Genomic DNA, 15005 nt, shown 5'->3' on the forward strand with positions numbered 1-15005 from the left:
ACGTGGTTGAATGAGACCATTGCCACTGGCCTAAAAAGAAAAGAAACCACTGTCTGCGAAGAAGACAAAAAAGGACAATGTTTTCATGGACTCGAGCGCCATCTGGTGGACAATGCGCGTAGCGGCAGGAGAGCGACATCGCTGGTCGCTAAGGACGTAGGTACGTACATCCGCTTATCGTAATTCAAAACAAGGAAGGAGAAGTAACAGTGACAGACAGCTCGCTTTGCAGATGGTTGGAGTGCTGTTGCGTGTATGATCAACCTATATGTTTAGTTTAAATGTCATCAATTACTCTCTGCATTGAAGTTGACTGGATTTTAGCCGTATGAAAGCACGGTAAGAGACGAGACATTTATGCTTAACTAGCCAGCACATCTCATCATCTCTGTAATGTGACGATCAGCTGGCTGTTGATACTGATCGTGTATGAACGGGTCCTGCTACTGGACATTGTGGGCCACCATGTACGTCTATGGTGGTTTATTTCAGTTGTTTTGTCATATATGTGTTATTATGTGTTAGCTAGCGAGCTAGAGCCAACATGCGATTGCTCTCCATCACGTTGAGCACTTTCGCATCGCATTCATACACATCGCAGTCCATCATCATCATCATCATCACCAACACTATCGGTCATATTGCCAGTTAATAATGACTGAATAAAGCTCTTTCACAGCATGACATCTAACACGACTGTCACACATATTTAAGACTGATGTCATTAAATCCCATTGTCCCCAATATGAATGAATGAATGAATGAATGAATGAATGAATGAATGAATGAAGGGTCTTTATTGTCATTGCTATAGTACAGGTACCAAACAACGACATTTGGGAGGGGTGGCTCCCCTGGTGCTAGGGAAAAAAAACTAAAAACAAGAAGGGAAAAGAGCTGGTTTACATAAATAAAGGCTATGTACACTATCCACTATACTATACTATACAAATAAAACACTGTCCTGTACTCTATGCTATGCTATACCTATTCTAACATTTCCTATTCTCTGAACCTTATGTACCCGAGGGTTGTCATATTGCACATAGTGTTATTGCACATTCATTTAAAGTGTCGCAGTTTGCAGGTTTGAGATGTTCATCATCATCACCAACACTATCGGTGATATTGCCAGTTAAGAATGACTGAATAAAGCTCTTTCACAGCATGACATCTACACGACTGTTACACATATTTAAGACTGATGTCATTGAATCCCTTTGTCCCCAATAATGATCATGTGTAATGATTGTGTACTATGCAGTTAGTTACACCACTAAACCACTAATATAACTGATGCTTATTAAACCCTCCCAGGATCCACGTATGAGGGAGGAAGAGGAGCGTTACTGTGAAGATGAGGAGGCTGTACCGGAAGAGAGCCCTGAGCCTGGTGAAGGAGCTGGATGCTTTCCCCAAGGTCCCCGAGAGCTATGTGGAGACCTCTGCCTCGGGAGGAACAGGTGAGGTTTGCGACCTTACCTGGCCTTATTTTTCTGTTTCCGTTTGCCTGAATGACAGAATGACCTCCCCGCCCCCTCCTCTCTCCTCTCTCCTCTCTCCTCTCTCCTCTCTCCTCTCTCCTCTCTCCTCTCTCCTCTCTCCTCTCTCCTCTGCAGTGTCGTTGTTGGCATTTGCTGCCATGGCACTGCTGGCCTTCTTTGAGTTCTTTGTGTATCGGGACACGTGGATGAAGTATGAATATGAGGTGGATAAGGACTTTTCGAGGTATGTTCAAACTTCAAAAAGCTAATGTCTTGAATGGGGTGAATGTTGTAGTTGGTCATACTTTGTTTGTGTGCTGAATCAGAATCTGACACAGATTTTGTCTCCTCAATTTTCAGCAAAATGAGAATAAATATTGACATAACTGTTGCCATGAGATGCCAACGTAAGTGTCCAACCTCGGAATGATTTGTCAACAATTTATTCATCTCACACCTTTAGAACAATTCAGTCATATTGTTGTCATAACTGAATAATAGCAACGTTGTGGTAATGATCTGAATCGGCTGTGACGTTTCAGATGTGGGTGCAGACATCTTGGACCTGGCAGAGACCATGATTACATCAAACGGCATTTTGTATGAGCCTGTGAGTTTGATCTGGCCTGTAGACACTGACACCTCGTGACGTTAGAATTATAAGGTTCTATCTCCATTTTTGGTCAAAATTTTGTTTTTTTACATAATCTGATCCATTAGGTGTTTATTAATGCCTGTGTGGTGTTATTTTTAAAATGTTGACATTTTTGAGTTAGTAATTAATAAAATACAAAGGTTCCATCTCACAAAACATAATGGAATGTAAAAACTTTGACGCTCAATATCTCTGAAGTACCCTAAACGGAGATAGAACCTTATCATTCTAAGCTCACGACCTGTATGTGACTCTATGTGACTGCAAATGGACTTTATATAGTAGCTAGCCTAGCCTAGTCTGATCTACTGTGTGTGGTTCTCTTAGGTGATCTTTGATCTGTCTCCACAACAGCGACTGTGGCAAAGGTAAGCCATTCTCAGTGAAGCGCTAGGCACTTTTCACCAGAATTCAAATGTGTTCTTTTAAAAAAGTTGTGTCAGATAGTGAAACACTGGTGTGTCAAGATTCCTTCTACTAAACAAGTGACACTTCTAGTAACAAGTAAACACTAGCCTACATCTTTTACAATACCAGTAAGTTAATGTTACTTAACTGCTTTCCAAATGTAGTTCCTAGTGTGTGACCTGTTCTGTCTGTGGCATTGTTATACTCTATGTGCTGCTAACCTGCCTCTCCCTCTTGACCTCTTGACCTCAGGACTCTCCAGCTCATCCAGAACAGGTTGAGGGAGGAGCATGCTCTCCAGGAGGTCCTGTACAAGAGTGTTCTAAAGGGCACCCCCACCGCCTTGCCCCCACGGTCAGTCTGTTCTCACTTAGAAATGCTGTTCTAATGGAGTTTTGTAGATGTATTAAGCACAGACATCTGTGCAGCTACAGTACTGTACTAGTACACTTGCCATCTGGTAAATTAAATAAAGAGATGGTGTGTGTGTGTGTGTGTGTGTGTGTGTGTGTGTGCGTGTGTGTGTGTCTGTGTGTGTGTGTGTGTGTGTGTGTCTGTGTGTGTGTGTGTGTGTGTGTGTGTCTGTGTGTGTGTGTGTGTGTGTGTGTGTGTGTGTGTGTGTGTGTGTGTGCGCGCGCCCCCCTATGTGCCTGTGTGCCTGTGTGCCTGTGTGCCTGTGTGTGTGTGTGTGTGTGTGTGTGTATATACACGTACAGGGAGGACGCCCCATCGGAGCCGCTCAGTGCCTGTAGGATACACGGTCATGCATATGTCAACAAAGTAGCGGGGAACTTCCATATCACAGTTGGAAAGTAAGTACCTACTTTTGTGTGAGCAGCATAGCACAGCAGATGATGCCCTCCTAGAGGTTCATCAGACTAGTCTCATTCACAGCAGCTTGACATACAGCACCTCTACAATGGACCTATCACTAAGCCACGCCCCGAAATAGAAATTGTCCAATCATATCACAGCAAAAGTCACTACAGGCAGAAAACTCGAACAAACAATCGCTAATCGCTAATATCTGACGGTGAAAAGCTTCTAGACAAAATATTCTTGTCATCTTTTAAAAAACATGTCTATTACTTGCTGTGGTAAATCAGAAATCAGAAATGTGCCAACTCCCGCCATTGTAAGTCATTGAATGTCATTCAGTCACGGTCGGTCAGTCAGTCACTGTCAGTGAAGCGTTGTTTGTTTGTCCGAAGTTTTCAAAGGGGGCGTGGCTTAGTGATAGGTCCATTGTATGGGAATGCCATGAATTATTATGGTTAGGATAATCTGTGTCTACGGTATGGACAAACGCACAAGAGTTCTCCGGCTGCTATAGGTGACGTGACGGAGCTCCTCAGACTACTAATCTTCCGTGTCTTTCAGGCCCATCCATCATCCCCGTGGCCACGCCCACATCGCCGCTTTTGTAAGCCACGAGAGTAAGTTTCCCTACCAGAAAAAGGCTGACATTAATAGTATGCAGACACTGTTTAGTGGTCACTTTTGAGACAACTGTACTGTAACAGAGTATCACTACACGTAACCAAATAATAACCTCAGTTCTCAGATTGATTCTCGCTCAAATAGAGGAGTTCAATGTCGTCGTCCCCCACCATGTGATTGACTCAGAGCTGGGTTTCATCATTGCATTGCAGCGTACAACTTCTCCCATCGGATAGACCACTTCTCTTTCGGAGAGGTGATCCCAGGCATCATCAACCCTCTGGATGGGACAGAGAAAATCACCACCAACAGTAAGTTACTACTGAGGGCAGGAGTACAGTGTTGTGGCCCGGGGTGGTCTAGTGGTCTAGCACCGCGGCCTGGGGTGGTCCAGTGGTCTAGCACCGCGGCCTGGGGTGGTCCAGTGGTCTAGCACCGCGGCCTAGGGTGGTCCAGTGGTCTAGCACCATGGCCTGGGGTGATCCAGTGGTCTAGCACCGCGGCCTGGGGTGGTCCACTGGTCTAGCACCGTGGTGCACAGTGCACAGATATGCCCATGTCGGTATGGGTTCGAATCCGGGCCCATGCCCTGCTGACATGCCCTCTTTTCTCCTTTGCTTTGCTGGAGGGGTTGCTGGCATCGTATCCTACCGCCACTGCCCGTTGTGCTCTTGGGCAAGGCGTTTAACCCTTAACTGCTCCAGGGGAGCCTGTCTGGGGGCTGACCCTGTGCCCAGAGTCCAGAGCTCTGTTCTCCCCAAGACTGTGCTGTGCTACAGAGGCTGTGCTGTGCTACAGAGGCTGTGCTGTGTGTGTGCTGTCTCAGGGTGCTGTGCCAAAAGATAATTTCCCCCTCGGGGATCAATAAAGTATACCGTATTATTATTATTAGCTGCAGTAGCTCATACTCGTAGTCATGCCACGCCAATACAGCAGCATAGTAGAGCAGTACGCCTTTCAAGTACAAGTACTGTACTTTAATAAGCTACTTTCAGGCATGTTACTGCAAGGATATCGCGTTTTCGTGCGGAAACGGTGTTGCCGAAACCTAGTAACGACGGCGGGTCGATTGAGCCCTGATCAAAGACGTTCAACACACTACACAGAGTGTGGTTTCATGACTCACTCCTTTGCAGTGTGAGGAGGAGATTGTGCTATTTGTAGCTATTTAAAGTGGTTTACCTCCGGCTCGGTTCAGATCGTCGTTTGATTTACCAGGCGAGAACATTTCTACTGGGGGAAGAAGCACTCTGTTTCACCTGCGTATTAATAATAACAGCGTAGATCTATACAGCGCCTTTCTCAAACCCAAGGACGCTTAACAGATTCCATAGACGGACAGTCAGTCAGACAGACAGAACAGAAAAACAAAGCAAAGAAACAAAGACAACGAGAGTGACAAAACTAGACTAGGGGCCAAAGGCCTTGGAGAACAGGTGGGTTTTGAGGGCTGATTTGAAGGTGTCCAGGGTAGGGGGGCGTTGCGGATCACTGTGGGGAGAGAGTTCCAGAGGGTGGGAGCTGCCACACTGAAAGCTCTGGAGTAAAGATTACATATTATTATTATTATTATTATTATTATTATAGGCCCACGCTTATTGTGTCTTGAGGCTTTAAAGATGAACAATATGTTATCCCTTGACAATGGAATCTTGCCGCTCTCTTATTTCAATGTGTTTTCTTACACAAAGGTACAAAATATGTTGGGATAGGAATATTCTATTTGTTCTCTCTGCTTTGTGGGTTTGTTCTCTGCCTTGCTTATTGTGTTGTTGTTGTTGTTTATTATTTCAGATAATCAGATGTTCCAGTACTTCATCACGGTCGTGCCCACCAAACTGCACACGTACAAGATCTCTGCAGACACACACCAGTTCTCCGTGACAGAGCGGGTAAGTCCTGCAGCCTTTAGTTCACTCTGGCCCAAAGTTCAGGGTGTCCGCGGTGTCTTGAAAAGTATTAAAAGTTGATGAATACATTTTGGGAAAAGCAAGACCCTTAATAAGTATTAAAAAGTATTTTCACGACTTTATGAGGTCTTACATTTTGTAGGTATTTTTCAGAATTAGACTCTGTCCAAAGAGTTTGAGTCCTAAAAACCTTTAGTAAAAGTTAGTGAATGTATTCGTTTTATTAAAAAACAAAGATGAACCGGAAATTCTGTTGGATGATAGTGGTCTAGTCTATTGCAAACTAAAACTGTTAAGTTAAAGGTGTCACTGATGTAAACAGTTACAGCTCGAAGTGGCGGTGAGATCTGGAAAAATATTGACAAGGTCTTTAAAAAGTCTTCGAAAGGTATTGAAATTAACCTCAAGATTCCTGTATATACCCTGAAGTAGCCGTCAGTACAGATTTACCTTCAGAAATTCCTCATTGACAGTTCTGGAGGTGTCGCAGTGTTTAAAAGTACATTGCGTCTGTGCACCAGTGGAGGCTGGCGGAGGTAGAAATCAAAGGACGGGGCTCATTGTAATACATGAAACGGTATAAGGAAGGAACAGCTCCCCCTGCTGACGAGGTCTTGTTATTGCTAGCTCGGCTGCACAGGAGTAGCCACACACAAAGCTGGTGTGATAGATTTTGTGGATGAGATACTTTATGCTCAGATCTGAAACCACTGCAGAGGTCTGCTGAACATCACACACACACACACACACACACACACACACACACACTGACCACGCCGCCTCCTCCTCCGTCCCTCAGGAGCGGGTGATCAACCACGCGAGCGGCAGCCACGGCGTGTCGGGCATCTTCCTGAAGTACGACACCAGCTCTCTGATGGTGACGGTCAGCGAGCAGCACATGCCCCTGGGCCAGTTCCTGGTCCGGCTGTGTGGAATCATCGGAGGCATCTTCTCCACCACAGGTAATAATAATAATAATAATAATAATAATTCATTGAATTTATATAGCGCTTTTCCAAACTCAAAGACGCTGACAATATGGGAGAAACGGAAAACACAGAAACAACAAGCAACAGATAACATGGGCACATGGAACACAGAGTTAGCGAACGGGGAGGGGGGGGGGGGTGATAGGGACAGGGGAGATGGTTAGGGGTAGGGGAGGCTGTATGCATGTCAGGGGGGGGGGGGGGGGGCAGGGTTAGGGGAGATAGATGGGTAATCTCAGAAATAATCTGAAGTCATGGGCTAACCTACTACTGTCAATGATTCACAGGTAAACGCTTGTCCAGTATTGTACTTCACACAGCTATTATTGTGCCATATCAAACATATGCAGAAATGTGTCCAATCAATCACATATATTTGTACAACCCTTTCTTGTCTTTCATTTTTTTTTCTTTTATTTTTTTTTAACAAATGTCGCTTCATAACAGGAACAATACTAAACATTATAAACAATAAATAGAATACCAAACAATATGACCAGATGTCGACACCACAGACCCCTCTGAAGAGAAAGCCAAGCATAAACACTCCCCAGAGACACTGAAGGCCAATGCACACAGCGTGCGATTTCTGTTGCGCGTCAACATTCCATTTTGAAGTTTGAATGGAAGTCTATGAGAACATCGCATCTCAACACACAAGGCCCCGATTTTAATCGCACGGCGAAAATTCGATTCCATTCATTTTGAAGCTAACATTTGCCAAATTTGACAGTGCGACAAAACTCGCACGCCGTGTGCTTTGTCCCATTCAAAATGAATGGAATCGAATTTTCGCCGTGCGATTAAAATCGGGGCCGTGTGTGTTGAGATGCGATGTTCTCATAGACTTCCATTCAAACTTCAAAATGGAATGCAGACGCGCAACAGAAATCGCACGCTGTGTGCATTGGCCTTGAGACGCTGTCCTCTCCTGCAGGTATGCTCACTGAGACCTCTCCTCTCTCCTCTCTCCTCTCTCCTCTCTCCTCTCTCCTCTCTCCTCTCCTCTCTCCTCTCCTGCAGGTATGCTCCATGGCATGGTGGGCTTCTGCTTCGACATCGTCTGCTGCCGCTTTAAACTGGGGGCCTATAAGCCCAGGGAGGTGAGTCTTTCACTGCTTTTCTACTGCACAACACGGAACTGTTTCAAAAGTCCATCTGCATAAGTCCATGAAACAAGATGCTGTACATTCTGTTGACAAGTCCCTGCCACGGTCAGAAACAAGAGAAAACAATCGCACTTCTTCATGTCGTGAGTTTAGAATGATCAGGTTCTATCTCCGTTTAGAATGATAAGGTTCTATCTCCGTTTAGGGCAGTTCAGAGATATTGAGCGTCAACGTTTTTACATTCCATTATGTTTTGTGAGATGGAACCTTTGTATTTTATGAATTACTAACTCAAAAATTTCAACATTTTAAAAAATAACACCACACAGGCGTTAATAAACACCTAATGGATCAGATTATGTAAAAAAACTCGATTTTGACAAAAATGGAGATAGAACCTTATAATTCTAATGTTACGAGATGCTTGACTCTCATCTGAGACCCTAGAACCCGACATCCTCTCCCCCCACACTTCTCCTACGTCTGGTTCTTTACTCGTCTTGTATTCTTTTGGAAAAGTCGACCGTTCGTACAAAGCTATACAAATCCAGGAATAATAATAATAATAATAATACATTAGACTTTTATAGCACTTTTCTAGACACTCAAAGACGCAATGTGTTGGAGTATCTGTGTGTCTGATGGTAGTGTACTGTGCCCTCTTCTGTCCCTCTGTGTCCAGGTTGTTCTCCCAGACAGTCATATGAGTGACCACAGCCCTCTTCTACCAGACCCCCCCACACAGGACTAGCCCTCTTCTACCAGACCCCCCCACACAGGACTAGCCCTCTTCTACCAGACCCCCCCACACAGGACTAGACCTCTTCTACCAGACCCCCCCACACAGGACTAGTCCTCTTCTACCAGACCCCCCCACACAGGACTAGCCCTCTTCTACCAGACCCCCCCACACAGGACTAGCCCTCTTCTACCAGACCCCCCCACACAGGACTAGTCCTCTTCTACCAGACCCCCCCACACAGGACTAGCCCTCTGCCCTCTTCTACCAGACCCCCCCACACAGGACTAGTCCTCTTCTACCAGACCCCCCACACAGGACTAGCCCTCTTCTACCAGACCCCCCCACACAGGACTAGCCCTCTGCCCTCTTCTACCAGACCCCCCCACACAGGACTAGTCCTCTGCCCTCTTCTACCAGACCCCCCCACACAGGACTAGCCCTCTGCCCTCTTCTACCAGACCCCCCCACACAGGACTAGCCCTCTTCTACCAGACCCCCCCACACAGGACTAGCCCTCTGCCCTCTTCTACCAGACCCCCCCACACAGGACTAGTCCTCTTCTACCAGACCCCCCCACACAGGACTAGACCTCTTCTACCAGACCCCCCCACACAGGACTAGACCTCTTCTACCAGACCCCCCCACACAGGACTAGTCCTCTTCTACCAGACCCCCCCACACAGGACTAGTCCTCTTCTACCAGACCCCCCCACACAGGACTAGTCCTCTTCTACCAGACCCCCCCACACAGGACTAGTCCTCTTCTACCAGACCCCCCCACACAGGACTAGTCCTCTTCTACCAGACCCCCCCACACAGGACTAGACCTCTTCTACCAGACCCCCCCACACAGGACTAGCCCTCTTCTACCAGACCCCCCCACACAGGACTAGTCCTCTTCTACCAGACCCCCCCACACAGGACTAGACCTCTTCTACCAGACCCCCCCACACAGGACTAGTCCTCTTCTACCAGACCCCCCCACACAGGACTAGTCCTCTTCTACCAGACCCCCCCACACAGGACTAGCCCTCTTCTACCAGACCCCCCCACACAGGACTAGCCCTCTTCTACCGGACCCCCCCACACAGGACTAGTCCTCTTCTACCAGACCCCCCACACAGGACTAGTCCTCTTCTACCAGACCCCCCCACACAGGACTAGTCCTCTTCTACCAGACCCCCCCACACAGGACTAGTCCTCTTCTACCGGACCCCCCCACACAGGACTAGCCCTCTGCCCTCTTCTACCGGACCCCCCCACACAGGACTAGCCCTCTGCCCTCTTCTACCGGACCCCCCCACACAGGACTAGTCCTCTTCTACCAGACCCCCCCCACACAGGACTAGACCTCTTCTACCAGACCCCCCCACACAGGACTAGCCCTCTTCTACCAGACCCCCCCACACAGGACTAGCCCTCTGCCCTCTTCTACCAGACCCCCCCACACAGGACTAGCCCTCTTCTACCAGACCCCCCCACACAGGACTAGCCCTCTTCTACCAGACCCCCCCACACAGGACTAGCCCTCTTCTACCAGACCCCCCCACACAGGACTAGCCCTCTGCCCTCTTCTACCAGACCCCCCCACACAGGACTAGCCCTCTTCTACCAGACCCCCCCACACAGGACTAGTCCTCTTCTACCAGACCCCCCCCCACAGGACTAGTCCTCTTCTACCAGACCCCCCCACACAGGACTAGTCCTCTTCTACCAGACCCCCCCACACAGGACTAGACCTCTTCTACCAGACCCCCCCACACAGGACTAGTCCTCTTCTACCAGACCCCCCCACACAGGACTAGTCCTCTTCTACCAGACCCCCCCACACAGGACTAGTCCTCTTCTACCAGACCCCCCCACACAGGACTAGCCCTCTTCTACCAGACCCCCCCACACAGGACTAGCCCTCTTCTACCAGACCCCCCCACACAGGACTAGACCTCTTCTACCAGACCCCCCCCCACAGGACTAGCCCTCTGGCAGGGAGCCCTCTCATTGGCCACAGAGTCTGTCTGTCACTACTGGCCTGTGTCAAATTCCCCCCCCGTGTAAAATTCACTATGAGAAGTCTCAAAGCACAAAGATGTGGAATTGTGTGTTTTTTTTATTTTTTATTTAATGGAAAGACAGAGTAAACATCGTACTTCCAGCTTTTTTTAAAGACTTCATAAACATTGTTGTTGTACATTGCATATGCTGCCTATGTACTGTTTTTGGATCAGTGTTTCAGAAATGTTGTTGTCATCAATACAAACCGCAATGACATTGATATGTCTTGTACAGATGTATTTTACACTGGAAAACAAAGTGAATTTGCAGTGTCTTCTGACCTTGTCAGGAAGTGTTGGTGATGGGATATTATGTACTATATCATGTAATGTTTCAGGCAGCTTTTCCACTACTAAGCTCATTGAAGTTGTTCTGTATGTATGTATGTAATTCATACATCCAACACACGGGGGTGCTGTAGAGGTAGAAATATGCATTATTGTCTGCCTCTTCATGATACTACTACTGTATACCTGTCTACCTGCACTGATATTGATCCTGCAGACATTGGCAAACTAGCTTTGTTTGAATACATTGCACATAACTCTCATGAATGCACCATGACTGCGTAATGTATGATATTTTGTAGCATTTGTTTCATATGTTTAATCTGTCAATACAATACTTTTTCACAAATATTCCTATTCCATATTGTGCTCTTTGTTTTGTGTTCAAACCCACTTGATCAGGGGTCGATAGGTTAGGTTTTGCATTAGAAAGCATTGCAGTTGAACAATTTAGTCGGTGTCCAAGTTTGATATGAAAGTAATTTCGCCTCATGTTTGGCTTAAATCCATTAACAACAGAAACCAGTCCACAGCAAATATATGTTTTTATTTAGCCATAAACTGCTTCAAAGAGATGATACACTTATGAAACCGATGACAGTACACACTCCTTATCAAACGACGGTATTGACTGATGAGTCTCAACCTGGAGAGAGAGAAGCATCTGATAACTTTATCTGATATCTGAACGAAGGGAAAGAGGGAGGGTTGATAAGATAAAGGATTCTGCATTTGGATGCAAAGAAGCAGCAGCCAGATCTGCTCATAGAGGACAGCGTCACGTGCAATAGCCTGTTTATAGTTAGCTAGTATAGCTAGTAATAAGGAAAGTGGTCATGAGGATAGGGATATCCTTTGGAAAAGTAATTTCAGGAAAGATGTATTAAGTGTTTGCACCTGTGTGTTCAATAGAGGATGAAACACACACAAAAAATCACAACGGTGATTTGTTATTTAGTTCAATGTCTTCCTTTGGGTGCAAAAAAAGCAAATACTTAGTAAATCTGTTCCTGCATGCATAAGAGCATAAGAGCCTTCTGAAACAGACAAGGCGAGATGACACCACGTTGGCTCGACGGAGGGAAGTCTCAGTAGCTCTTCATTAACACGACTACAGCCTCACTCGCCTGGGGGGAGAGGGGCGGGGGGGGGGGTGTAAAGGCTGACGATGGCTGTCTGTGTGTGTGCGATATGCAGTAAAACATAATGAATCTTTGAGGACGAAGGCTATCGTCACACCTGAGCAGAGATGGATTCGATGCCTCTGTGTGGAACCTAGGTTCTCCACAACAGGTCACATGGGGGTTCCTGTATGGTGTGTGTCTAAATGAATATGAGCCTCAGATTTGATTCATGAACATTCGGTTGTTAAGTCTGACGTCAAACGTGACGTTAAGCAATTTCCGGGTCCAAACCAGAAATTCCCCGCACCAGAGTACCAGTGTACTACAGCGGTAGAATGACAGTTCAAATGTTTTCTAGACTCAGATCTATTCATACAACAAGGGACACAGCACTTTCCCGTTTTCCCCATATTGTCAGGGTCTTTGAGCCTCGGAAAAGCGCTATATAAATATAATGAATTATTAGGCATTTCGAAGAGAGCGCCTCAGCCAACTTTGGACCCGGAAACACGTCACGACTTAACAACCGAATGGTGTGTGTCTAAATGAATATGAGCCTCAGATTTGATTCATGAACATGGGATGTCCTTCTCTGTCGGACTTAGTACTAACCATGTGACGTCGCCTACCTCAGGAGCTGGTGCTGAGGACTTGTGAGCTATGGTACGGTCCGTATTCCCCCCTATGCTTAGTGACGGTACAGGCTCCTACAGGTAAAGCTACTGGATATGATGATAGCACAGTGATATATACTTCTTTCTCTTTTAATTTATTAAAGGTTTGACAAGGAGGACTTAAATTACGTTTTGTTTTGTTTTGAGAGCAGGATCAGAGGGTGGCTGGACTTCAGCGAAATGAAATGAAGTGGAAAAGGAAAAATGAAATGAAATCGTAGCACAACACGTCACACGTTTTGCAGGTCAACCACACCACAGCACTCAGGTATCCCCTCTGGTTGACCTGGGTATTTAACCACAATGCACTGCTTTCCGTATGGATCATACAGCAAAGACAGCGCTTTGTTGTCAACAGGACAGACACGCAAGCAGTGGCGGACTCAGGCTGTTTGAAGGGCAGGGGCGAAAAGAAAAAAAGGGCACCTACTGCACAACATGGGACCCCATCAGTGCACATGGTCAAGTTTAGACCATTGGAAGGGCAGCCAATCGGGCACATCCTCTAATTTTGCCACTCAAAAGGGCACTTTAGTGCGACGTTTTTCAACTGTGGGGGCACATGGTCAAGTTTAGACCATTGGAGGGGCACCAGTAGGGCACGTCCTCTCATTTTCGTCACTCAAAAGGGCATTTTTGCCAGTCGCCCCCCTGCCCCCCCCTTGAGTCCGCCAGTGCACGCAAGACCAAAAAACCTCACAAGCAGGACGTCTATGTTGGCCCCTCACCCTGTGAAGACCACTGGCGGTGTTACGTCATACGTACGTACGGGTCAAAAACATATACTGTGTTGGATGTACCACTGGGTCATGGTTCCTTTCTGAAGTAAGGAAAAAGGACAGTCACCATGGTTACACACCGATACATACACGCTTTTTGCATACAAACATTTTAGTATTTCCCTTGTTTTTCTCCTCTCTCCCTTGAAGGCTTGTTCTTTTTAGACATCCATGATTCTGTCAAGTATAACTGTACATAGATTTAGCATCTCTTTATAAAAGACCCGTGGACTACTGTCACACTGAAACACTGTTGATATAGGAAGCTCTGCGGTGGGAACCAAGCCCCCGTGAACACACCAACTCCTGCAGACTCAACCCTCAGGAACAGCACACTCTTTTTGGTAGTTTATATAAGAATAATATATAACCTCAAATATTTACAGATATCTTCCAAACTCTGTTGTTTGCGTATTTATATATAATACACTGGTCTACCCACTTACATAAGACTAGCCTTTTAGTTTGACACAATTATTTATAAAGATGAAAAAGTAGTAAACTTAGTTTCAGTATAAACTGCTGTACAAACAGGCAAAAAAGTGGATGAACATTTAAAACAAACGAGGAGTCCAATGTTGTATGTTAAAAAAAACATACTGATATATCAACAGTGATAGTAGCCTATTACAAGACCGTCAATAGTCAGAAATGTAGTAACCGACAGCAGGAGATATGTGTAGTAGGACAGTAGCTGTCTCCAGATGTAGATTTAGTGCTAGCCACACTAGCTAGCAGTTTCCCTTCAAACATCTCTTAGGTGGCCTTGCAAAAGAGCACAGCCTGCCGTGTATTTCTGTGTCATTTGCAGGAAGGCAGGTACATACAATACAAGACAAAAAACACACACATTTCTTTTTTTTTTAAAAGAGGCCATGGATATCTGTTAAAAGATTAAGGTACGGAAACGGTTCCTTCACTGAAGTATTTCAAGTATGCTAAAAATCATCACAATTTTCAAGGCAATGTATTTGGACGAGAGAGGACGGGATAAAGTGGGTGAGAATGCGCGGAGGACATACACAATAGGATTATTGTTGCATATATAATCGGTTGCTTTTTAAGAAAAAGTATTTATAAAAGGAACATCAACACGTTTGATGTGGAGACATTTCGGTGTCGTGTGACGTACAGGATTGGTGAGGGAACAGACAAATAAAAAGACCTTTGAGCTAAATAAATACATTTCATAGCCGACACACCTCTTCTCCCCACTCAGACACGTCAAACCTTCCTCCATAGCCCCCTCCCCCCAGGCTGCCCCAATCATCCAGGGAAATCCGCAGTTCCCTTGGCTGGGAGGGAGGGGACTTGTTGACTTGTATATTGTTGAGGATGCCAACGACGGAGGG

The 15005-nt window shown here is 46.0% G+C and overlaps 1 protein-coding gene across 1 annotated transcript; it reads left to right on the forward strand.

Moving 5' to 3' along the window:
* Positions 1 to 1357: 1357 nt before the first annotated feature.
* Positions 1358 to 8746, forward strand: LOC308163524 (endoplasmic reticulum-Golgi intermediate compartment protein 2-like; the record flags this gene model as incomplete). Its single annotated transcript, XM_080537700.1, has 13 exons — positions 1358 to 1463; positions 1620 to 1728; positions 1845 to 1891; positions 2027 to 2094; positions 2467 to 2507; positions 2800 to 2901; positions 3264 to 3359; positions 3928 to 3983; positions 4200 to 4298; positions 5782 to 5879; positions 6697 to 6859; positions 7910 to 7989; positions 8678 to 8746. 13 exons carry the CDS (start codon positions 1358 to 1360, stop codon positions 8744 to 8746), a joined length of 1134 nt encoding a protein of 377 aa, XP_080393826.1.
* Between the last annotated feature and the right edge of the window lie 6259 nt (positions 8747 to 15005).

Source organism: Nansenia antarctica, assembly GCF_963989245.1.
Source record: "Nansenia antarctica genome assembly, chromosome: 8".
NCBI lineage: Eukaryota > Metazoa > Chordata > Actinopteri > Argentiniformes > Microstomatidae > Nansenia > Nansenia antarctica.